Source organism: Haliotis cracherodii, unplaced genomic scaffold (assembly GCF_022045235.1).
Source record: "Haliotis cracherodii isolate W230 unplaced genomic scaffold, xgHalCrac1.p SCAF_10, whole genome shotgun sequence".
Classification (NCBI taxonomy): Eukaryota; Metazoa; Mollusca; class Gastropoda; order Lepetellida; family Haliotidae; genus Haliotis; species Haliotis cracherodii.
The window spans coordinates 51197472-51223579 of NW_027266265.1; the positions used below are offsets into that span (position 1 = coordinate 51197472).

At 41.2% G+C, this 26108-nt stretch overlaps 1 protein-coding gene across 3 annotated transcripts; it reads right to left on the reverse strand.

Moving 5' to 3' along the window:
• Positions 1-641: 641 nt before the first annotated feature.
• LOC139452137 (type 1 phosphatidylinositol 4,5-bisphosphate 4-phosphatase-like) lies at positions 642-19515 on the reverse strand. 3 transcript variants are annotated; one of them, XM_071233492.1, is made up of 9 exons: positions 19435-19515; positions 14951-15077; positions 9275-9462; positions 8682-8788; positions 6142-6241; positions 4323-4372; positions 2719-2809; positions 2028-2082; positions 642-1229 (listed from the first exon to the last, which is right to left on the reverse strand). In XM_071233492.1, the coding sequence occupies exons 2-9, from the start codon at positions 15033-15035 to the stop codon at positions 1135-1137; spliced, it is 771 nt and encodes a 256-aa protein (XP_071089593.1). In that variant the 5' UTR covers positions 15036-15077; positions 19435-19515; the 3' UTR covers positions 642-1134. The 3 variants fall into 3 exon arrangements, with proteins under 3 accessions (XP_071089593.1, XP_071089576.1, XP_071089585.1); XM_071233475.1 differs by lacking the exons at positions 14951-15077; positions 19435-19515 and adding an exon at positions 12104-12207; XM_071233484.1 differs by lacking the exons at positions 14951-15077; positions 19435-19515 and adding an exon at positions 12104-12207 and having other exon boundaries at positions 642-1290.
• Positions 19516-26108: the final 6593 nt, after the last annotated feature.

A 26108-nucleotide genomic window follows, 5' to 3' on the forward strand; every position in this document is an offset into this window, starting at 1 on the left:
TCCAGCCTACTTCATCAAGGGTGGAAACTTGACTTTTAAAGTCAGTGAAGACGGGGATATCAGGACATTCATATACCCTGGGTACTGAGAAAAGTGAGCGTTCATCCTTCTGTGAGTATTATTGTGGAACTGCTTATTTGAGAGCAGACCACATTAAGCGTTTGCCAAACGTCAGGCAATGAGCACAAGTCTATAAATACTTAGCCTGTACAACATACTAAATGTCAGGTACGTATTTACATCGATTGTTGAGGGACAAAATACACTAGAGAAGTAACTAGATGTTTCAGACACATCGACAACCATAACTGATGAATGATATTAAGTAGATAGGTGTCCATGGCGGGATAGCCTCGTTTGTTCTTCACTCATTCTGCTGTGTGATCTAACTCAATAACCATGGTGCCTTCAAACTTGGTTGAAATCAGTTGTGTATCTTTAATCGAGTTTGAATATTTTGATTTACTTTCAAATGTAGAAGGAAACTTCACATTTCGAAGCAGATCTAAAAAATGTCATTCAAACTCTCAACTATTTGGATAAATAGCTCTTTTATGGTCTTTTAGATATTATAAGCAGCAAACTAACTTGACACCAAGTTGGTCAGATTAGGTAGTGTGTGTCCAAATCTACACAGAGAACTCTCAACAGTAGGTCAACAATAAATCATTCCTACAAAACAGACTTGTGAATTGAGGCAAATCGGCATTGTTTCAAAACACACAAGTAAATCTGACATGTAGATAATGTGAATAACGTGTAAAAGTCTTATATACACATCTTTATCAAACAATCATTAAGTTCTTCACCAACTGTTAGAACTGTAAAGATCACAACAGAATGATATAATTATTGAACAACAAATTCTGAAACATTACAAAACCATACACCCCATAGGTCACATTAAACTATTCTGTCGCACAAATTGATGTTGAAATAAGCTTTACAACCTTACATTTGTGTATGCGTGTTCTTGTATAACATGTATAACGATCTTTAAAACTCTATCCTGTAACCAGTTGCCATGGTCGCAGCTTGACTTTGTGACATTGCACCAATAAAACAATCAGTGGACTGTAAAATCATCAGATTGATCTTGATCGGGAGGAGTTCTGGCTGCACACTTGTGAATGATCACGTGACCTGCTCCGCCCATTGTGACCTGAGGTGACCTTGACCTATCCACTGTGACCTTGACCTGTGATTAAGCGCTTCCCACCACGGTGCTGCTACGGATGGAGAAGTAGTACAAGGCTCGGATCACCAGCAAGATGCCAGAAATAAATGCGCCTGCAACAAACAGAACATACTTGTGTCCACTTTTCTGTTAAAACATAGATTTTAATACTTGACTGTAAAACCAATAAGAGTGTGTGTCAAAATCCTATAGGCAAGTTCTAAATAAAACTTCTGGGTTTTGAATATTCAATAAAACATGTTTATCTTCTCATGAATAAAATGATAATTGTTATATATATGAGTTTGAATGAAAATTCTTTACAGAAAACCCTCTCGCTAAGGAAATACAAGAATTCTGACACTTGTCTGCCTTGATGTCTCAAACACTATGTGGCAGCACTTACTACAGGTGCAGAGGTGACACTCATAACATGAATGTACTTGTGGTAAGCGCTGGCAAAAAAGGTCGATAAACGGATTTATCGTTGCTGGGAAGAAATGTTACCAATATTTGATATGAAAATTAGGACATTGATAATAACTGACATGAACTTTTGTGATGAAATAAAGTTTAGATTTACCAAAACAGACTAGTTACAGTCAATATGTCAATTGCTGAAGATGGAAAGTAACGGTTTTTGTTACATCTCAAATGTCCACAAAGTAATCCCTGCATGTATGGACCACCACTCACGAGTGATGTGAAATATGCTGATTCTTTCAGAATTCCGTTTGCGTATTTGCTCAAAGTTTTCCACTGATATTTATCAATATTTAGTTAACGATTATGGATCTCTATGATCTGTATCGCGAGCCAGCACTGGTTATATAACCTGCATGCCACCTACCTGTCCACACCACGTAGATCCCTCCATAGTCACTAGCTATTGCATAGGTGCCAATCTGGAAGGGGAAATATGACCAGAATAAGGTTTAAAAAAATAAAAGAATTGGTTCTCAGGCAATGACTTTTGCTTGTTCCAACTAATACGTAACCAAATAAACAGTTGTGCACCATCAACCTGCGCAAGGGCCTCATTACATTAACAATCATACAAACTCCTTTTGCCGCCATGACTATAACAGGAGATGCGCAGTAAACTAGTGCACATGTAGTGGGAAGTAATAGCATGCTATGTCATGCTATGATCACATTGGTTAAAAAAAATAAGAATATATTTTTTTTTAAATGAAATAAAAACGAAACGTGTGGCAGACTTTATGACTTTATGATGAGAACCAAGACTATCATTATTTTTAGCCTAAAATGAGAGGAAATATTTCTTGGCCTGGGTGATCATATCAAAGTCAGTGAATGTTTTATTCTGTATGTTTTATTTTTATTTAAATACATGTTACTTCTTGCATATTATATTGAATCTATGATATGCTGCAGACGATTTGTGTTTTGGTCACTTAAAAAACTCAAGAGCTCCAAAAACATAACTGTTTCATTAAGCTTGAGAAAAAACATGTAGTTGATGATACAAAAATTAATAGGTCCTCCTCAAGCAGCCTTAGAAACTGGTGTGACCTTACCGTGACCCCAATCCCTCCGCCCAGCAACAGGATGCCGATGATGAGGCAAATCAATGCCCGTGTCCGGACATACCCACTGCCGACCTCCGACCTGCAACAGTCATTCAGTAAACTCGATGACGACTGTACATTATATTCATATTCACATTATTGTATCCTCCGACTCTATTTCTGCGGTATTTTAGTCTTCACTGAAACCATGAATGTGTGCGATAGATATCACAGGAATTGTTTCAGCATATCCTCAAACCTATATGACAACCCTAGTCTCACAACTGAGATTTTATGACTACACATGTAATTATCTGGAAACTGCACATTTTAACAAATGGTGAAACATATCCTTACCATGAAAAACAATGACATGGACAGGGGTGTCTGAGATTTGCATCCAGAATGACTTCGACAACAACTACTGCGGAAATTTTGATGCTACTCTTAGTTATTTTCTCTCTTCAAATGTCATTGATACAAAAAGACCAGACACATTTCCTTAGAGGGCAAAAAATGTTTAAAAGATCACACAAAAGTCATTTCATCTACAAATGCTTATTTCATGTGTTGAATTTTGTTATACGAATTGCATCACTAGAATATCAAATCCTTTCGGAATATAACCAAGTATGTTTAACACAGAGTGAGCGAGTGAGTAGGGTTTAACACCAATGTGAACAGTATTCCAGTTATATCAGGGCATGTCAGCTTGACGTGGGTAGCCAAAGTACTGCGGGTTTCAGACGTTTACCTTTTCTGAAACCCACAAGCACAGGTATGGTTTGACAAACCAAGAGATATAATCGGGGCGAACTGGGGTTTGAATCCATGATCATAGGTTTCTGGTGTGCCCAAGGGATGCAACTCTGCACAGCATATTGCGGCGCCTTAGACGACTGGGCCACCTGTACTCCCTGTATAACTTAGAACACTTGACAACTCCAACCACTGTTTAAATTCTACACTGTTCAAGAATATGATGGTAAACACATCTTCCCAAGGCAAAGGAGTTAACCGACAATAAAAATCCAGTTTCCACACTTGATGAACAAGGCTGGAATATTTGGGCTCAATCGTACGCCATCAGTGGCTATTACGAGTTATGTCTCTTCTATGCACCACATATAGACCAATTAGATTCGACCTCCAATATCACTTGCATTTGCTTCAAACAAAATTGCGGCGCCCAGTCAAGACGATCTGATCGATGATCAAGATCTGTAATGAAATGGGCCTTACTTCCCAAAGTGCATCTAATCATGGGAGCACCTTGATTTAAAACATGAGAGGATTTGCAAAATATCTGTCGATGCCCAGTTAATAGAACACACGCTTTGCAAATCCTGCAGTCGACCGAAATCTGTACGTTGTGAACCATGTTGTTTATGGACCGGATGTCAATTTCGTTCTGCAATTTTTGCATGGATTCATTAGTTCAGCCAAAACATAACTCTATAATACCAGCCTAGTTCGGCAAGGGTGAGAACTGGACTTTTATCATGGTTATAGTCAGTTAACTCCCTTGCCTCGGGAAGATGTGGTATACATTAGGGCTTACACATACAGCATGATTAATGTGTACAGTTCTAGGTCATTCACAGCATACTTACACTTTACGGCAGTGAGGACATCGAGCCAACAGTCGGGAATTCACCTGGAACTGAGATTAGGAAAATGGATTATCTCCCTTGAAACATTTGGTATGGCTGTGTGGGGCAGCAGAGTATCTGAAGGAACGATACTGAACCTTATTTCTGTTTAAAAGTTACAAATTCTGCATCCTCAAGTATTGCTGAATAGTAAATTTCAAGTGATTCCATGTCATTTAAATGGCTAACCATTATATTATTTGACAATTATTTTTGAGTTTTAAGCTTCCATTAACCAAAACCAAATTAGGTACTGCCCAATAAGACTAGTTTCCTCTTTGCTAAAAGAGTGGGTGGCCATGTGTTGAATTTGTTGCGCTAAACAATATTACTGATTTCAAATCCTTGTCTTCAGTTTTTGTGTGTGTTACCGATAACTTCTTTATTTACGTGTCTTCGACATAATTTTGTGTATATGGAGGTACAAATGCTGAAACTAGAGTGCAGGTTTTGTGTAAATCTGTGACACATATTTATACCTCCATGAAAGTCAAACATCATTGATGCAATTCTAATATTGTTGTTGTTATTGTTGTTTAACGCCACACTCAGCAATATTCCAGCTCTATGATGGCGGTCAGTAAATAATCAAGTCTGGACCAGACAATGCATGAGCATCGACCCACACATTTGGGATACGATGACGTGCATCAACCAAGTCAGTGAGCCTGACCACCCAATCCTGTTAGTCGCCTCTTACGACAAGCATAGTCGCTTTTTATGGTAAGCATGGGTTGCTGAAGACCTATTCAACTCTTATAAATAAACAATGGTGATGTCATTTGAAAAAAAAGTCTGATTTGTCAAATTGATGGATTTTGTTCCATAAGTATTAAATTCAATAAATATGTATATGTTACAGAGAAAAAAGTATTGTTTTTAGGGAAGCATTAATCCCTAACTAGTGAGCTATTGAATATCATTCTGCACGCTATTCACAACTGTTTCAGCTAAATGTCATGGTTGACATGTAAGGATGTTATCAATAGCAGACTCAGCCAGATGACAGGCCTGCAGGCCACAGATGTTGTCACCCAGGGGATAGGAACTCCGCACAGTGAATTACAGACTCTCTGACACCTGAGTCAACTATCATAGTTGGGCGAAATCTAGATTCAGAAGGGGTGTGCATGATTTGCACATCAAATTGGTGCTCCATATGATACCACTGGACCAACGATGTCCACGCCTTACATACGATGACCCTGACTATGGCCCTGAATTACTTTGGCCCTGATTTACTATGACCCTGACTTACGATGACCCTGACTTACGATGACCCTGACTTACTATGACCCTGACTGTGATCCTGACTGATGATGATCCTGACTGACTATAACCCTGACTTACTATGACCTGACTTACTTACTATGACCCCAACTTATGATGACCCTTACTTACTATGACCCTGACTAACGATGGCCCTGACTTACGATGGCCCTTACTTACTATGACCCTGACTTATGATGACCCATACATGCTATGACCCTGACTTTCGATGACCCTTACTTACTATGACCATGACTTATGATGACCCTTACTATGACCCTGACTTACTATGACCCTGACTTACTATGACCCTGACTTACAATGACCCTTACTTAGTACGACCCTGGCTTATGATGACTCCGACTTACTATCACCCTGACTTACGATAACCCTTACTTACTACGACCCTGGCTTATGATGACCCTGACTTACTACCACCCTGACTTACGATGACCCTTACTTACTACGACCCTGACTTATGATGACCCGACTTACTATCACCCTGACTTACTATGAAGATCTGGCTACAGTAGGCACAGCAGATGCGTCCAGAGCCAGGAGATCGGACTGTAACACTGGCTAGACCGCCACTCAGGTTGATCACACGGCGACTGAAAGGCAAGTAGTCACACACTGACAAATAGTAACATGTGTCAGAGAACATATGTCACAGTAACATGTGTAATAGTAACATATGTCAGAGAAACATGTGAACTAACATGTGTCACAGTAACATGTGTAATAGTAACATATGTCAGAGAAACATGTGAACTAACATATGTCACAGTAACATGTGTAATAGTAACATATGTCAGAGAAACATGTGAACTAACATATGTCACAGTAACATGTGTAATAGTAACATGTGTAATAGTAACATGTGTAATGGTAACATATGTCACAGTAAAATTTGTATAGTAACATATGTAATAGTAACATGTGTAATAGTAACATATTTCAGAGAAACATGTGAATTAACATATGTCACAGTAACATGTGTAATAGTGACATATGTCATAGTAACATGTGTAATAGTAACATGTGTAATAGTAACATGTGTAATAGTAACATATGTCAGAGAAACATGTGAACTAACATATGTCACAGTAACATGTGTAATAGTAACATATGTCATAGTAACATGTGTAATAGTAACATGTGTGATAGTAACATATGTCACAGTAAAATTTGTATAGTAACATATGTAATAGTAACATGTGTAATAGTAACATATTTCAGAGAAACATGTGAATTAACATATGTCACAGTAACATGTGTAATAGTGACATATGTCATAGTAACATGTGTAATAGTAACATGTGTAATAGTAACATGTGTGATAGTAACATATGTCATAGTAACATGTGAAATAGTAACATGTGTAATAGTAACATGTGTAATAGTAACATATGTCAGAGAAACATGTGAACTAACATATGTCACAGTAACATGTGTAATAGTAACATATGATCATAGTAACATGTGTAATAGTAACATGTGTAATAGTAACATGTGTGATAATAACATATGTCACAGTAACATGTGTAATGGTAACATATGTCAGAGTAACATGTGTCATAGTAACATGTGTAATAGTAACATGTGTAACAGTAACATATGTCAGAGAAACATGTGAACTAACATATGTCACAGTAACATGTGAACAAACATATGTCACAGTAACATGTGTAATAGTAACATATGATCATAGTAACATGTGTAATAGTAACATGTGTGATAGTAACATATGTCACAGTAACATGTGTAATGGTAACATGTGTCAGAGTAACATGTGTCATAGTAACATATGTAATAGAAACATATGTCAGAGTAACATGTGTCATTGTAACATATGTCAGAGTAACATGTGTAATGGTAACATGTGTCATAGTAACATGTGTCACAGTAACATGTGTCATAGTAACATGTGTCATAGTAACATGTGTCATAGTAACATGTGTCAGAGTAACATGTGTCATAGTAACATGTGTCATAGTAACATGTGTAATGGTAACATGTGTCATAGTAACATGTGTAATGGTAACATGTGTCATAGCAACATGTGTAATAGTAACATGTGTAATAGTAACATATGTCAGAGTAACATGTGTAATGGTAACATATGTCAGAGTAACATGTGTAATAGTAACATGTGTAATAGTAACATGTGTAATAGTAACATATGTCATAGTAACGTGTGTAATAGTAACATATGTCACAGTAACATGTGTAATAGTAACATATGTCAGAGTAACATGTGTAATAGTAACATATGTCAGAGTAACATGTGTCATTGTAACATATGTCGGAGTAACATGTGTAATGGTAACATGTGTCATAGTAACATGTGTCATAGTAACATGTGTCATAGAAACATGTGTCATAGTGACATGTGTCATAGTAACATGTGTCATAGTAACATGTATCATAGTAACATGTGTCATAGTAACATGTGTCATAGTGACATGTGTAATAGTAACATGTGTCATAGTAACATTTGTCATAGAAACATATGTCAGAGTAACATGTGTCATAGAAACATATGCCATAGTGACATGTGTCATGGTAACATGTGTCAGAATAACATGTGTAAAATGAACATGATGGATATTGGTATTTAGCACCCTAGAAATCTCTTAGTTATATTATATTGTGTCAATTATCACAAAACCAAAACAATTTGAATAATTTGTGACTTGTGGGAACATCTTACAACCAAACTTGTCACTATAAAGTTCAAACTGATCGTGATAGAGTCCATTCTCCGATCAATTCAAAAAGTGTGAGCTTGAGTGTGATATCAAACCATTTTCATCAAATTCTCAAGTCACATGGTAGGGAACATAACACAGGGGCTTTATATATTGTACTCATCGTGGGAACTGAACACAAGTCCTCAGTGTGATGAGCAAACGCTTTAACCATGAGGCTACTCCACCGACCCAGGAACATAACACATGGGCTTCACATATTGTATTCATGGTGGGAGTTGAACACAAGTGTTCAGCGTGACAACATTTAGCTGGCCGCCTACTCTACTGCCCTCCCTACCAGTTTTGCCTTGGGCAGGCAATCCTTTGTGCAGCGCTGCGGCAGACAAGCAGACAATTACACGGACATCGCACATACTTCTTCCCAGGTGGGGCTGCCTTGATGGGCTAGAAAGATAAAACACCCCGTAAAATCCCATCATTGTGTTGGAGTTTACTGACTCGTACATTTCTTTGTTTTTTAACACTGCACTCAGCAATATTCCAACCAAATGGCAGTGGTCTGTAAATAATTGAGCGTGGACCAGGCAATCCATTTATTGACATCATGAGCATCAATCTACACAATTGGGATACGACGACATACATCAAATAAGGCAGCGAGCCCTTTAAGGCCAAGCGCCAGGCAGGGTAACAACAAGTACCATCTATTTAAAGTCTTTTGGTATGACGCGCCCAAGGACCTTCCGCTCTCTTCCACTAGACCAAGGAGGTGGTCTTTGCCCAATGGAATCTTTTTCGTCGGATAATCGAAACTGTTGTTTCATATTTATGAATTAATATGATGGTTAGCAGGTAATGCCAAGCGCTAGTCAGGGTAACAACAAGAACGATCTTTTCACATCTTTTTTCGATCCGACAGACTCAACTAACCGTGGCCTCCTGACACACTCCACACTTGACGACATGTAGGTGACTCTTCCCCTCAATGTTGATCATGGCCTGACACACCTTGCAGTTGACCATCGGCAGCCCCCCCTGTGGGGTGGGGGTGTAAGGGGGAGGCAACTCATCCGGCTGGATGGGAGGGACTGTCACCTCTGCAGATGTTGCAGCTTGAACTAAAAATACATGATATTCATCATAAAGGTCAATCAGAAATGATTATTATTGAAACAGAGAATGTTTTAAAATATTCAAGAGTTATGTTTTAACGTTAACAATTTGGCTAATACTCATTTCTTAACAACTATCTTATTCAAGTTCAAGTTCATTTATTCTCAAAAACCATGTTTGGTGGTACAAGAGCATATACAGTATACAAAGACAAATGAAAATACACAATGATGAAATACAGAATAAATAAATACAAGATATTATACAAGTTGGCTGGAGTTAAAATTCTACTGTTCTTGTAAGAGATAATACCTTCGAGAGGTATTTTGACTGATTAATAATTTCTTTAACGCCTTTGGTTGTAAATAATTTAACAAAGTTTGGTATACCTGGATATTTTGTTATGAGAGATGGTGAGTACATTTTTCTTGCTTCACAGAGAGTTTTACAGTAAAATATGTAATGAAATTCATCAGCAATAGAAAAAGATTTACAAAGATTGCAAGTTCTCTCACATCGTGGTAGGTTCTCCCAGTGGCCAGTTTCTATCAGTAGATTATGATTAGATGTAATAAATCTTAGTAATGGAATATAGAACCGCTTTGGAAAAGATAGATATGCATCAAATAATCACATGATAATGGATACGTTTTGAGATATTGATAATAAAGTCCTTTTCAGCTCGAGGCAACATCATTTCTCCACTTTTGATTAAAGTGTATCGCTGTTAATGAAATAATATTATAAATGTTACGTGTTTCACTCCAATCATATTCACCCTGAACGTGCTGAAGTGAAAAGCTTTTCATTGTTCGACACGCATTTAATCAGTCATAACAATGAGTAGTTAACACTATTGTGAAACAATGAATTAAACTAATAAAACTTGAAATAATAATTAATCAAAAATAGCCTCCTTTGCCTGATTCTCTATTTGTTGTTTGACATCAGCACACGGCAATATTCGACTTATAGGGTGTCAGCCTGTAGTGTAACTAATCAAGTCTGGACCAGACAATCCAGTGATTGATATTTAGAGCAACAATCCACATCATTAGGGTACAATTACACATGGTTTGTTTGGATTGTTGTTATTTAATGCCGCATTCATCAATACTTCAGCTATGATGTCAGGCTGCAAATAATTGAGTCGGGACTAGACAATCCAGTGATTGACATCATGAGAATCGATCTACACAATTGGGATACGATGACATGCATCAACCAAGACAGTGAGCCTCACCGCCGATCACATTAGTCTTATGATACTGTCATATGGGAAACAAGCCTGAAGTGGAACAAACAGAAGGTAAATCAACCCATTTCACCCGAGGGACAAGTGGACAACAAATTTACCTTATTGCACACCTAATTATATTGCATGTCTCATGCATGCATGCATTGGTCTGCATCTGCAAGAATACCACACTAACGCAAAATAGCAGACTACAGAAAACAAACTAGAGTTATTCCCCCTAGATCTATTTCATTTGGAAAAAATCGAAAATATCTGGCGATCAGATGATTAAATTGAGATAGAATTATGGTTGGTATGTTGCAAATGTAATGCCATCAGTTCGGCTATTCGAGCAGGGAACATAAGAAATGTAGTAGGGATGTACCTTACAAGTTAGTTTGGGTAAATTGAAAACAAAAGAATGGGTCTAAGCCAATCAGAATCCGATATTAATTGTACGTAAAAAAAGTAGGAAGTGTGTAGTTATAATGCAACTAAGATTTGTTTAGACACATATCCATGATGTCAGAAATATAGTTTTCCATTTCATCAGTTGGTGGGAGAGGTATTCCTTTGTTTTTATAGTTTTATCATATTTACTTGAAAGCAAAATATGTGACCTGTATCCAATTGCTTTAACACAAACAATCAAAGGAAATAAATAATACAATACCAAGCAATATTTCTTTGAGGAACTAGTGCATTGCCATATGTCATGTTGACCCAAAGAGTTCACAAAACTGGAAATCGAACTACATCCGACATACACCTCAATAAATTAGAAATCCTATATTTTGATCACGACTTCCTCAGTACCAGTACATTTTTCAAATCTGTATAATCTCACATTATAGGGATAGTTACTTGCTATAGGAGTGTCTATCACGACATACATCACACAATATATCCTACAACCCTACATTGATCAGGTTTGTGTAGGCCCCTTATAAAATCCAAGCCCAGTATATATATACTAGATGGCAGCAATGTTTATGAAACAAAATGTGATTGTCATTCAACCTTTAAAAGCTCGACATACATTATAGATCTGTGTCGATTCTGTAAAGCATAGCATTCATACAGACATAACATTGATCTGATGGTCAATGAAATCAGATAAACGAACTCAACTGTAATTTGTAAATAACACTTCCCTGACGAATCATTCCGAGTTTGAATTTTTTAATGACTATAGATGATGTGTTCCGCCAATAACAGACCTATTCCTGTTTTTCCAGAAACATTTTCTAAGGGCGTGATGTTTCGGATGTATCTATACCCCAAGAAAGATTCTACAGAATTACCTGGAAACGAACCTGACAACTAATCAAGATATTACGACACAATTTTATGACAAGACACCTCATAGCAAATCACGAAGCAGGACTAGTGAGGGTTAACATGATTACCAAAATTGCTGGGGTCATCAGAGTAAGGCGGTGGGAGTTCCTGTTCGTGACCTCCCGTGTTTTCCTTCAGTAGAGGGGTCCGTTCCTCCTCATCCGCCATCTTGTCTTTTACACTGAAGTCATGTGATCACGGTCATGTGATCCGCTCACAAGGAGTGTAATCCGATAATGTTGATACACATTGCACGCTATTGTACACGGTTGATAGTTTAGATAAACAATGTTGACATACGGTCATGAGTCTCAATTTTCTTCATGATAAATCATTAGCAGGGTGTTAAACCACGTAGGATTTCTATTATCCATCACACCCCGAATTGCATAATGTCGTACTCTCATAATTATTTGAAATAGTTTAACATCCCCGTCAATAATATACAAACTTTATCATTGGAGTAATATAATTACTAAAATGTGTTTAATGATATTTCCTTAATTGTTACATATTTCTTTGTAACTATTAACCAAGGTTGTTTATGTTTACATCAGTTCTTAGCGCATGCATAGTTTTCAATTTTCTGCCCTTGTTGTGACGTCACGTCAACTCATCGATTCAAACGCAAGCACTGACACGCGTTTCGAAACAATCACATCGTGTGTAATAACTATTTTATTTTATAGGATTTATTCTAACAGCGCCAAGGTATCTATTTTTAATGTCAGACTCAGAATGCTGCTATGAACGGCAAAGCCGCCACCGTGGTCAGGTGGATAGTCAGAATGCCTACTTTGTCATGTATTCATAATACGTGTGTCAATATTGTCAATACCTGTCAGTAGGTAGCTACGTGTCCCGCATCAGCTGGTGTATGACTGTTCATTTTTATCGAGAATTTAACTATCCGGTGATATTTATGATAATACTGATATAGCACATGTGACATATGCTGTATGTGTTGTGTGCGGTCGCTTCACCATCCTACTCAAGACTACTGGATATAGAGTGTCTGCCCAGCCGCGTCATGCCACAAGACGTTAAAAGATGGTTCTTGGTGTAACCATGCCTGGCACACGGCTTTCAGGGGCTAAAACAAGGACTGATCTGCTTGGAATTAATATACTGTATCTCAGGGGGCTAGTACTATAAAATCTGCATTAGTCTTGACTAGTATCAGTGAACACACACACATACACACGCACACGCGCGCGCCACAAATATCGCGACGCGCATTCAGGCGTGTGTGTGGCTGCTTGTACCAGTACGAACTGATGCCGATTTATAGTGCTAGCCCACTGAGATACCATGCCGCAGTTTAACATGAATACCCCACTCAGACACAGTATACTGACCGACCAGTCCTTGTTTTACTCCCTTAATGCCGAGCGCCAGGCAACACCAAGTACTATCTTTTAACGTCTCTTGGTATGGCGTGCCCGTGGGATCGAACACCCGACTTTCCGCTCTCTGGACAGACGCTCTATCCACTGAGTGAGATGGGACTTCATGCCGCTTTGTATCGTCCAGGCAGGTCGGGCTCTGAACTATGGAATCTTGTAAGGAACACTGTCGCGTTGTCGCCCTTGAAAAACAAAATGTCAAACTTAACCAAAGCGCGACAGGCGACATATAATGACCTTGGAAAATGTCGCGTTGTCGCATTGTCGCTCTTTGCTGAAATTAAAAAATAAATATTTAAAGCACGACAGGGCGACAAATGACCAAAATGTCGCGTTGTCGCGTTGTCGCATTGTCGCTCTTTGCTGAAATAAAAAAAAATATATTTAAAGCAAGACAAGGCGACAAAAGGCCAAAATGTCGCGTTGTCGCACTTTGGTCATCTTCCCGAGGCAAGGGAGTTAACTGACTATGAAAGTCCAGTTTCCACCCTTGCCGAACAAGGCAGGAATTGATGAGTTACATTTTGGCTGGACTAACGAGTCTATGCATAGTCCAATCAAAATCGCGCATCGAAATCGAAATCAGGTGTGTATACTGTCGTGCAGATTTCGGTCGATTGCTGGATTTGCAAAGCATGTGCACAGCCAACTCGTTGTCAACAGATAAGTCTTTTCATGTTTCTAATCAAGGTGCTCACTTGATTTTATGCACTTCGCGATGTAAGACCCGTTTTATCACAATATAGATCTTGATTATCGATCAGATCGTCTTGACTGGGCGCCGCCGTTTTAGTTTGACAATGCAAGTGATACGAGAGGTGGAATCTGATTGGTCCGTAGGAGAGGCTTAAAAGGGACATAACTCGTAATAACCATTGGTGGCGCTACGATCGAGCCCAGGGATTCAAGCCTAGTTTGGCAAGGGTGGAAACTGGACTTTCAAAGTCAGTTAACTCCTTGCCTCGGGAAGATGCACTTATTTTTGACACTTTTTGCTTGTTTTGTAAGGGCGACAAGACGACAATGTCCCTTCTAGGATTCCACACTAAAACGTTGTTTCAGTTGCATCACGAGCACGGGTCTATGAGCATCTTATTCGAGAAAATGATAAAAAAAAATTGCAAAAGAGGTTTCAAATGATGTTCTTCATTTTTAAATGAAATATTAAATACATTTTGGTGATAATAATAGTACCGAGTTCCATTTCTGTATATACAGACTCTTTAGTCTTTTTGAGTGATTTATGTTCATGAAATGTTCAGGGTAGTCTACCTCTGACTTTGCCATACATAGCCAAAACTAACTTCATTAAAGGGGACCCGTGAAGATCAGCGGTAGAATCTTCCTCCAGCAACCCATGCTTGCCGTAAATGGCGACTATGCTTGTCGTAAGAGGCGACTAACGGGATCGGGTGGTCAGGCTCGCTGACTTGGTTGATGCATGTCATCGTATCACAATTGCGTGACAATAATTTTGACATTTCTATAACTGAGGCTACGAATATGTACCTGGTCCAGAGACGTGTTCATCAACACTGACTACTCCATCTTCATTGAGGAACTCGCTCGACTTCCCAAATCCCGGATTGTCCATAGTTCAAGGGACGCCGCCGATGACAGTTTGTGGTGTATCAAGCTGAAAAAGAATCTCAATCACAAATACTGTCCTTGCTAAATATCCTTCATCACGAAATATAATCAAGGTTACTCGGATTCATAAAAGTATACACGTTCATTTAAATACCCTTATCACGAAATCCCTTCTTTCTAGCTCGAAGCTAAGCCAAGATTTTATCGGCTTCATTTTATTAGATATGGTGTCTTTAGTTGCCGTGAACTGTGTCATATTATGTTAGCAGAAAAATATTGGGCGAGGCGTTAATATACGGTGTACGGTCTCATATTAGGTCAGTAACAACCATCTTAGATTTTCACTGACGGTATACGGGCTCAAATAGGTTAGTAGTTCTGCTCTCTGATTGGCCAGACTCACTTTGAGGCATATTAATAAATATGTATACACGTTCAGATAAACATGCCTTTATGACGAAATCCCCGCTATCTCAAAGTTTCTCGTTGATGCCTTATACACGGGTATGAGGCCAAAACACACCGATTTATTCAACGGGGTTGAAATGTTCTCTTGGCAACTGTTAATGTAACAGTCTGATTGAAATACCTTGCAATAATTGGATATTATTGTACAGTCAAACCTCGATAGCCCGAACGCATCCGTATCCATAGTTCGAGTCAAGCGTACTGCCGATTTGACCATATTTCTGATCAGGACTACCCGTGAAGATCCGGGGTAGAATAGGTATTCAGCAACCCATGCTTGTCGTAAAAGGCGACTATGCTTGTCGTAAGAGGCGACTAACGGGACTGGGTGGTCAGGCTCGCTGACTTGGTTGATGCATGTTATTGAATCCCAATTGCGTGGATCGATACTCGTGACGTCAATAACTTGGTTGTCTGGTCCAGACTCGATTATTTACAGACCACCGTCATATAGGTGGAATATTGCTGAGTGCGGCGTTAAACAACAAACAAACAAACAAAACAATCTGATCAGGATCAACATAAATTAACAATCTCTTGAACGTGAGAAAACGGTCCGTTTAGATATTTAATGGTTATTCCTACTGCAAAACTGCGTTGGGATTCCAGAATTTCCAGAGTGAGGCACCTAATCCCCAGTACACAAAGTCAGCGATCTAACCCACTCAGCCACCGAGGCTTCCACAAAAAATGAAAGTCCAACAAATGGTAGTCTAGATTTACTAACAAAGCGTTATCCCAAACATAACATTTGACCACTTTCTAAATGGCATTGTGTATTCATAGCTTTCGGCCATGGGAGCTGTGCCAATTTACACTTGTCAGAGGGATACACAAAGTACGCGATCTAGACTACCAGTTGTCGGACTTTCATTTTTGTGGAAGCCTCGGTTGCTGAGTGGGTTAGATCGCTGACTTTTTGTGCTGGCGATAAGGTGCCTCACTCTGGCAGTGTGGGTTCGAATCCCGGATGGGACCCGTACGAGAATCTGTGCTTTGCTAAGAAAGTGTTATCCCAAAGATACATTTAGAGTAAGTGAGTATGGTTTAGCAATATTCCAGCAATATCACGGCGGGGGACACCAGAAATGGGCTTCACACATTGTACCCATGCCGGGAATGGAACCCGGGTATTCGGCGTGACGAGCTAACGCTTTAACCACCTGGCTACCCCACCGCCCCTGTTACATTTAGAAGTGATACACATAAACAGTAGGCACATAGGTGCCCTGGTCACGGTTCATGGCTGGCTGGTGTCCAGGGCTTCTATCTGCCGAGTGCTTGGGACTTATAGCTTTGATCTTTGTCGTTGTTAATTATCTAGCTGGCCTCCTTTTGCACTTGTGTCCTTTCTTTTACCTATCAGTGCTAATTAACCCCGGCCTCCCGTTTGCCCATTGCCCATTGCCCATTGCCGAATCCAACCATATACGGAGATGAGATTTCCAGACTTCGCCGCCACCACGACGTAGTTCCAGACGACCTGCTTAAAGAAATTCCTTCCTTTGCATCCCTGAAGACCATTCCGTACCGACAACGCCACAAGACTCTTCCTAAACTTCCTGCCACCCGACCTGAGATTCATCTTGAAGGACAGTGGACATTGACCGAAGCAGGAGAACACTTCCTTCGTCGCATCGACAACGACATTCTCATCTTCACCACAAGCAAGAATATTGAACACCTGTGTGAGGCAGATGAAGTGTTTGGTGACGGCACCTTCTCCTCGGCTCCACGACTGTTTGAGCAGATCTACACACTGCATGCTGAATTCCAAGGCCACATGTTCCCGCTTGCGTACTGTCTGCTCCCGAACAAGTCCGAAAATACGTACACCAGGACATTTGAACATTTACGTCTAATGGCTCAACAGCAGAATTGTTACTTCAATCCAAGAACTTTCCAGTTAGACTTTGAAATGGCTGCCCACAATGCCGTACGGAGTGCCTTTCCCAACACTTTGATCAGGGGCTGTTATTTTCACTTCACCCAGTGCATTTGGCGTCGAGTACAGAAGGAAGGTCTGGCTACGGACTACAAGAACGATGATGAAGTGCGACGTCTGGCTCCAAGCCATCGCTGACAGTCCCGCGGGTCCCAAGGTCGCAGCCTTCATGGACTACGTCGCGACAACGTGGGTGGAAGGATGCCAATTCGGACCTGAGACCTGGAACCATTTTGGTAACCAAGGGCATCGCACTAACAATAACGTCGAGGGGTGGAATCACAAACTCAACAAACTTGCCAGGTGAGGTGAAATGGGGTTTAACGTCGCGTCCAAGATTATTGCACTTATATAGCGACGTGCATGTACGGGTGTGTGTTTGTGTGGCTGCTTGTACTAGTCCGGGCTGATGCCGATTTATAGTGCTAGCTCACTGAGATACCATGCCGCAGTTTAACATGAATACCCCACTCAGACACAGTATACTGACTCCGAGCCGACCAGTCCTTGTTTTAGCCCCTTAAATGCCGAGCGCCAGACAGGGTAACAACAAGTACCATCTTTTAACGTCTTTTGGTATGACGCGGCCGGGGATCGAACCCCGGACCTTCCGCTCTCCGGGCGGACGCTCTACTCCTAGACCACGGAGGCGGTAAACTTGCCAGTAAGAACCATCCGAACATTTATGAAGTTGTTACGCTATTTAAAAGAGAACAATCCAACGTAGAAGTCCCCATTCAATGAATTGGATCCCACTGGTCAGCACCACCCAGAAAGAGAAGATACCGGCTGATTGACAACCGTCTTCAGGCTCTGAAGGACAATCTCGTCAACAACGAGTACACAGATCACGTTGGTGACCTGATCCACTTGGAGTGAATGACAAATTTATTATAGAATGTGTAAATGTATTTACCATATTTTAAGATGTAAGTTATTGTTGTTTTTGTAGAAATTATAATGTACATCTATGAAATATTAAAGTATTAGTGTTATTAAATTTGTTAAATGTAAAGTACTTTTGTGCAACTATACTATACTTCAGCATCTAATAAATTACAACTGTAAATACGGTATACGCATTTCTGTGTTTTTCTTGTAATTTGAGAGTCCCGGTACAGCAATATTCTGTGTTTACTGTAGCGTGACCAGTCTTACTGTAGCTTCACGAAAGCGAAGATATTTTAGAGTTGATTATGGCTATAGGTTTCGCTCTTCCGGCCCATAACCATTGCCAATCACTATAATTTAAGGGCTGGCTTCCAGTTGTCCATTACCATGAGCGCTAATTACAGTAAAGTGTTGGCTTCCATTGTCTGTTGCTAATCACCTATCAGCGCTAATTATCTGTTGGCTTCCCTTGTTAGTTGTTCTTACATGTACATATATATACTCTCTGCCACATAGCATTCATCTGAAGGAGTAAGCACTTACTACGAAACGTTGTGTTTCCAAATAATAAAGAATAAATTCTCTTCCCTTTTGTTTTGAGTAGTATAGACAGGCCCATATCTCTACACAGCTTGACCTTCATTTAGTCAATGCACGTTATCAACGTCGGTCGGCTTATGGAATTCAGATCAGTCGTTCACTCTTTTCGGCATGCCTTGAATAACATATATTCCAATACGAGTTTATTTACGTAAGTTGGCTTGTCGTTAAATGCCCCAATCAGCAATGTTCCAGTTATATGACGGCGGTCTGTAAATAATCGAGTCTGGACCAGACAATCCAGTGATTAGAAAATATCAAAAGCATCGATCCACGCAATTGGGATCGATGACATGTATCAACTGAGTCAGCGAGCCTGACCACTCAATCCTGTTAGTCGCCTTTTAGGACAAGCACAGTCGCCTTTTCGTCAAGCATGGGTTACTGAAGATCTATTCTACCCCGGATCTTCACGGGTCTAGTTACATAAGTATACTTACATAAGTATATAATATAAAGTATAAGAACAAACTATGCATAAATGGAAATATCGCCATACCTTCAAACAGCTGAAACAAGGAGCGTTCTAGCTGTCGGGTGGTGACGTGATGAACTCCTCTATGCGTGTCGTTGATGTGAGGTGCGTGAGGGTTGGGTGTTATCTTCCACAGATAGGTCATGTCACCTGCACGGGTTACAGGGCGAGTGAGAGAGTAAGATATAAAGATGTTTCAGTATCACGCCATTTGACGTGGGCGGAAAGCTCAAAGTGATGCCTGCATAGATGCTTACCACTTGAAGCCCACGAGAAGCTGCCACACTGGGTTAAGTCCTAGCTTACACCGGAACCTGGCACAAAAAGGGGACGCAATTGTAGCGCCATATATACAGTAAACTACGGTTAAAATGAAGTCAAAGGGACCACTAATTTTAATTCGGTTATATATATATATATAGATAGATGGATGGATGGATGGATGGATATAGATATATATATATATATATGGCAAAACAGTTTGGAAAGAGGCTCTAGGCTAGTCTGTCTTACAGACCCTGATACAAATATATCAAATACAGCCCATGCAAGTCTATAATGTTTGGCAAGTCTAGATTACTGCAGTATCTGAAAATGAAGAGAGTCTCCGGGCTCCGTTTTATTATATTTTTATTAAGATAATTGAACAACCGTTTTTTTTCTGTACGATATGTTCATTTCAGAGACTAGACTAAAGTAACGACTGTTTTTTCTGGCAAGTTTCATAATTGATTGAACTATGCCCTGATATGTCAGGAAATTTGTTGTTATTCCATATCCATCAATAAAAGATTCATATGAATTTATTTCACCTGTTTCATAACAAATCACCAACAAATGTAATTCCTTTACAATACCAAGTCGGATAAAATATAGTCTTCCTACTATCTGAATGTTGTTATTAAACCATAAAACCTGGTTTACAATGTCAATACTACCACTAATATTACTCTTTGATGAAAAGAAAATGTTCCAGGCTTGTAATACATCTTTCCAAAAATAGTTGTTTACAACAGGAATAATTTCATCAGGGACATATTTATCAACTATATATTCTATGTTTGGGATAGAATTCAATGAAAGTGATACCCATTTTGAGTTACTACAAAGTACTTTTTTTTCCCAGGAAAGATTTTGTGAATCTGTCATATCTTTAATAACAGGTACTTTTATCCCTTCAAACTGATATGGCTGTGGCATTCATTTCTTTTAACCTTGTCTGGCATTCCTTTCCACACAAAAGAAAAAACTTTTTTTAAATGTTCTAATACTTCATCATTTGGGCTAGGTATAGATGTAAACAAATGGTTCATTTTGGTTACCAAAAGTGATTTTAAAACTGTATTTCTACCTATTGGAGTTTATAATCCTGCTTTCCATACATTCATTTCCCTTTCAAATTTTTCAAATGTATGTGTATAGTTTAAGGCAGTAATTTCTTCCAAATGAATAGGAAAGTTTATTCCCAATAATTTAAACGTTATAGGAGTCCAGTCAAGATTCCAATCTTTACAGAGCTTATATCGTGATCTCTTTTTTGAACCAATCCATATCAGTTTGGATTTGTCTGTATTAACTTTTAATCCTCAAAAATAAATTAACTGTATTTAACACATTGTAGAGGCCTTTTTCTGCTCCATCTAACATCAAAGTCGTATCAACTGCAAATTGTGCAAGTAAATGCTCAATACTGCCAGTCTTTATTCCCTTAATTCTTTTGGGTTTTTTCTTATCATTAGTGCAAGTATCTCTGCACATATAATAAATATATAAGGCGACACTGGATCCCCCCGACGACAACCTCTTGTTATCTTAAAAAAGGGCGCTGAAGGTATCCACGCCAGACAACCAGTTCGAGGTGTCATAATGACGGACCTGTATCGTCGGCTGGTCACAGAGTATGGCCACAACTGCGATGGAGAAAAGTTTGGTTTAATGACGAGTCACGTTTAATGCTTCGCCGTGTGGATGGTACGTAGACGTCGTGTTTACATGCGTCGCGGGCAACGTTATGCAGGAAACTACATACAGGAAGTGGACAGATTTGGTGGTGGCAGTGTGATGATGTGGGCAGCCATCTCCTACACTGGTAGAACAGACTTGGTGCAAGTTGAAGGGAACTTAACGTGGCACGAATGAGATTCTTCAGCCACACATCCTACTCATTATGCCACAAGCGAACGCCATTTTCCAACAATACAACGTCCCACCTCACATGGCAAGACTGATAACAGCCTTTTTCAGGAATCACAACATCGAGGTCCTGCCATGGCCCCCACGTCTCACACGGCAAGACTGACAACAGCCTTTTTCAGGAATCACAACATCCAGGTCCTGCCATGGCCCTCCACGTCTCACATGGCAAGACTGACAACAGCCTTTTTCAGGAATCACAACATCCAGGTCCTGCCACGGCCCTCCACGTCTCACACGGCAAGACTGACAACAGCCTTTTTCAGGAATCACAACATCCAGGTCCTGCCACGGCCCTCCACGTCTCACACGGCAAGACTGACAACAGCCTTTTTCAGGAATCACAACATCCAGGTCCTGCCATGGCCCTCCACGTCTCCAGATTTAAACTCAATTGAACATTTATGGGATGCACTGGACCAACGACTGCGAGCACGTCAGCCACGACCACAAAACCTCCGACAGTTAGCACAAGCTCTGCAGGAAGAGTGGTGAACATTTCCCAGGCCACAATTCGGGATCTGATTGCTTCCATGGGACGATGATGCCAGTCAGTTTAGAACTCTAATGGTGACTATACAAGATATCGAGATCATGTGACCTTCAACTTGAAAATCTACTGTGCTATATGCTATATGGAAACTGGGTCAATGACAATGATGTGTGAAATGAACAATCGATTACCATCTGTTGATTATTTATAAGAAATATAAAATATACATCCAAAAATCACTTCTTTCTTTCTTTCTTTTTTTTTTTTTTTTTTTTTCCGGAGTATATTATACTATGTAAAAACACAGGTCTGTACTGAAAAAACATAGACACCCCAAACGCAACCCAAATTTTGGTAGTACCTATGGCTAACTAAAGACTCAGAACGTCCTATCACCGGCTTCCTATTCAAACTGCAGGGAGGATGGGGCAATGTTGAAAAGGAACACAGGGGAGGTGTATTTTGTAATACTGCCATTGGAAATGAATTCTTCTTTCGACTAGTGTCAAAACAATCTCTAACAGATGCGGGCGGTGGGGTAGCCTTGTGGTTAAAGCGCTCGCTCGTCACACCGAAGCCCCGTCACGCCGTGATATATATGGAATACTGTTCAAAGCAGCATTAAACCCAACTCCGCCACTCACTCACTTCTAACATGGCCTTAAACATGGCCTAGAAGATTTTTGTTCGTGAATGTTTTATTGCCTACAGGACGTGAAATGTATGCTGGTCTCTGACTGTCAGAATTCAGTGTTGGATTGTTTGCAAGTAACTTGATACGCTTCAGATTAACATATCACCCGTGAAGATCCGGGTGAGAATAGGTCTTCAGCAGCCCATGCTTGTAAGAAGCACCCAGAACAGAGGGGACCTGTACTTGCCGATACCCGACAGATGCACCAAGAACACAAGGGACCTGTACTTGCCGATACCCGACAGATACACCCAGAACACAGGGGACCTGCACTTGCCGATACCCGACAGATGCACCCAGTACACAGGGGACCTGCACTTGCCGATACCCGACAGATACACTCAGAACACATGAGACCTGCACTTGCCGATACCCGACAGATGCACCCAGAACACAGGGGCCCTGCACTTGCCGATACCCGACAGATACACCAAGAACCTGCACCCAGTGTATCTGTCGGGTATCGGCAAGTGCAAGTGCAGGTCTCATGTGTTCTGGGTGCAGGTGTTAGATGTATCTGTCGGGTATCGGCAAGTGCAGGTCCCCTCTGTTCTGGGTGCAGGTTCTTGGTGTATCTGTCGGGTATCTGCAAGTGCAGGTCCCATGTGTTCTGGGTGCAGGTGTTAGATGTATCTGTCGGGTATCGGCAAGTGCAGGTCCCCTCTGTTCTGGGTGCAGGTTCTTGGTGTATCTGTCGGGTATCTGCAAGTGCAGGTCCCCTGTGTTCTGGGTGCATCTGTCGGGTATCGGCAAGTGCAGGTCCCCTGTATTCTGGGTGTATCTGTCGGGTATCGGCAAGTGCAGGTCCCCTGTGTTCTGGGTGTATCTGTCGGGTATCGGCAAGTGCAGGTCCCTTGTGTTCTTGGTGCATCTGTCGGGTATCGGCAAGTGCAAGTCCCCTGTGTTCTTGGTGCATCTGTCGGGTATCGGCAAGTGCAGGTCCCTTGTGTTCTGGGTGTATCTGTCGGGTATCGGCAAGTGCAGGTCCCCTGTGTTCTGGGTGTATCTGTCGGGTATCGGCAAGTGCAGGTCCCTTGTGTTCTTGGTGCATCTGTCGGGTATCGGCAAGTGCAGGTCCCCTGTGTTCTTGGTGCATCTGTCGGGTATCGGCAAGTGCAGGTCCCTTGTGTTCTGGGTGTATCTGTCGGGTATCGGCAAGTGCAGGTCCCTTGTGTTCTTGGTGCATCTGTCGGGTATCGGCAAGTGCAGGTCCCCTGTGTTCTGAGTGTATCTGTCGGGTATCGGCAAGTGCAGGTCCCCTGTGTTCTGAGTGTATCTGTCGGGTATCGGCAAGTGCAAGTCCCCTGTGTTCTGGGTGCAGGTTCTGGGTGCATCTGTCGGGTATCGGCAAGTGCAGGTCCCTTGTGTTCTGGGTGTATCTGTCGGGTATCGGCAAGTGCAGGTCCCCTGTGTTCTGGGTGTATCTGTCGGGTATCGGCAAGTGCAGGTCCCTTGTGTTCTTGGTGCATCTGTCGGGTATCGGCAAGTGCAGGTCCCCTGTGTTCTTGGTGCATCTGTCGGGTATCGGCAAGTGCAGGTCCCTTGTGTTCTGGGTGTATCTGTCGGGTATCGGCAAGTGCAGGTCCCTTGTGTTCTGGGTGCATCTGTCGGGTATCGGCAAGTGCAGGTCCCCTGTGTTCTGAGTGTATCTGTCGGGTATCGGCAAGTGCAGGTCCCCTGTGTTCTGAGTGTATCTGTCGGGTATCGGCAAGTGCAAGTCCCCTGTGTTCTGGGTGCAGGTTCTGGGTGCATCTGTCGGGTATCGGCAAGTGCAGGTACCCTGTGTTCTGGGTGCATCTGTCGGGTATCGGCAAGTGCAGGTGCCCTGTGTTCTGGGTGCAGGTTCTGGGTGCATCTGTCGGGTATCGGCAAGTGCAGGTCCCCTGTGTTCTGGGTGTATCTGTCGGGTATCTGCAAGTGCAAGTCCCCTGTGTTCTGGGTGCAGGTTCTGGGTGCATCTGTCGGGTATCGGCAAGTGCAGATCCCCTGTGTTCTGAGTTCATCTGTCAGGTATCGGCAAGTGCAAGTCCCCTGTGTTCTGGGTGCAGGTTCTGGATGTATCTGTGTCATCTTCACATTGGGTCACCTTGACCCTTGCATCCAACGCCTCTACCGATCTTACCGTATTTACTGGTAGAAACTCTCGTTTGACCTTGTTTGTTGCCATTCTTAAGTTAATAAACACGATAACTAACCAATTCCCACCGAGCAGGTGTACAGAACCTTCAACAGATGCTAGACAAGACACTTGAATAGTGGGCTAAATGGAGATTACAACTTAATAGTAACAAGTCACAAATAGACCGGGTGACATGAGTTGTTCTTAAGCAAAATTCACATATTTTGTTAGACAACACTGCGTTTTTCAAACATCCCAGCCTATGGTTGGGTGAACATATAAAGTTTAAACTAGCGGTAGCGAGCTGGCTAAATCTGCAAGCCATGCACGCTGCTCAAAGTTTTGTGACGCTTGGGTGGGCTGATGGCGTATTCCTTGCATAAAATAACTCACTTATACGACAGATATGACATACGAAGGTGGTATTTGGGGTCTTAATGAACACATTGTTATGATAACGGTACAGAACAGTGGTGTAACGCCGCTTTAACAGTATTCCAGTCATATCACGGCGTGTCAGTTTAATGTGGGAGGAAAGCCCGAAGTGATGCAGGTGTCATACGTTTACCACTTCGGGGAAACCCACGAGCACGGGTATGGTGCTGACAAACCTAGAAACATAATCGGGGCGAACCGGGATTCGAACCCACAATTATAGGTTTCCGGCGTGCCCAAGAGACGCAAATCAGCAAAGCAAATCGCGGCGCCTTAGACGACTGAGCCACCCGTGCCCCCTTAAAAAAATACAGTAAGCCACTTGGAATGAGGACATCGTCGACGCACACACAGACGACAAATCCACACTCCGCCTGGTAAAAAAGTAATTGTTTATCCCGGATGAGCAGAAGTGGTTTATTGAACTATGGAACGACAAAGATAAATGGCTACAGAAGATTCGGGGTAGAATAGGTTTTCAGCAACCCTTGCTTGCCATAAAAGGCGACTATGCTTGCTGAGGGCGTCGTTAAACAACAAACAAACAAACCAATAAATGGTTACGAACTTACAGACAGCTTAAAAAGGACCAACGCCCCGAACCTTACGTAACGCGATTCTCCCCCACCCCACCCGTGAAGATTCCGGGGTAGAATAGGGCTTCAGCAACCCATGCTTGCCGTAAAAGGTGACTATGCTTGTCGTAAAAGGCGACTAACGGGATCGGGTGGTCAGGCTCACTGACTTGGTTGATACATGTCATC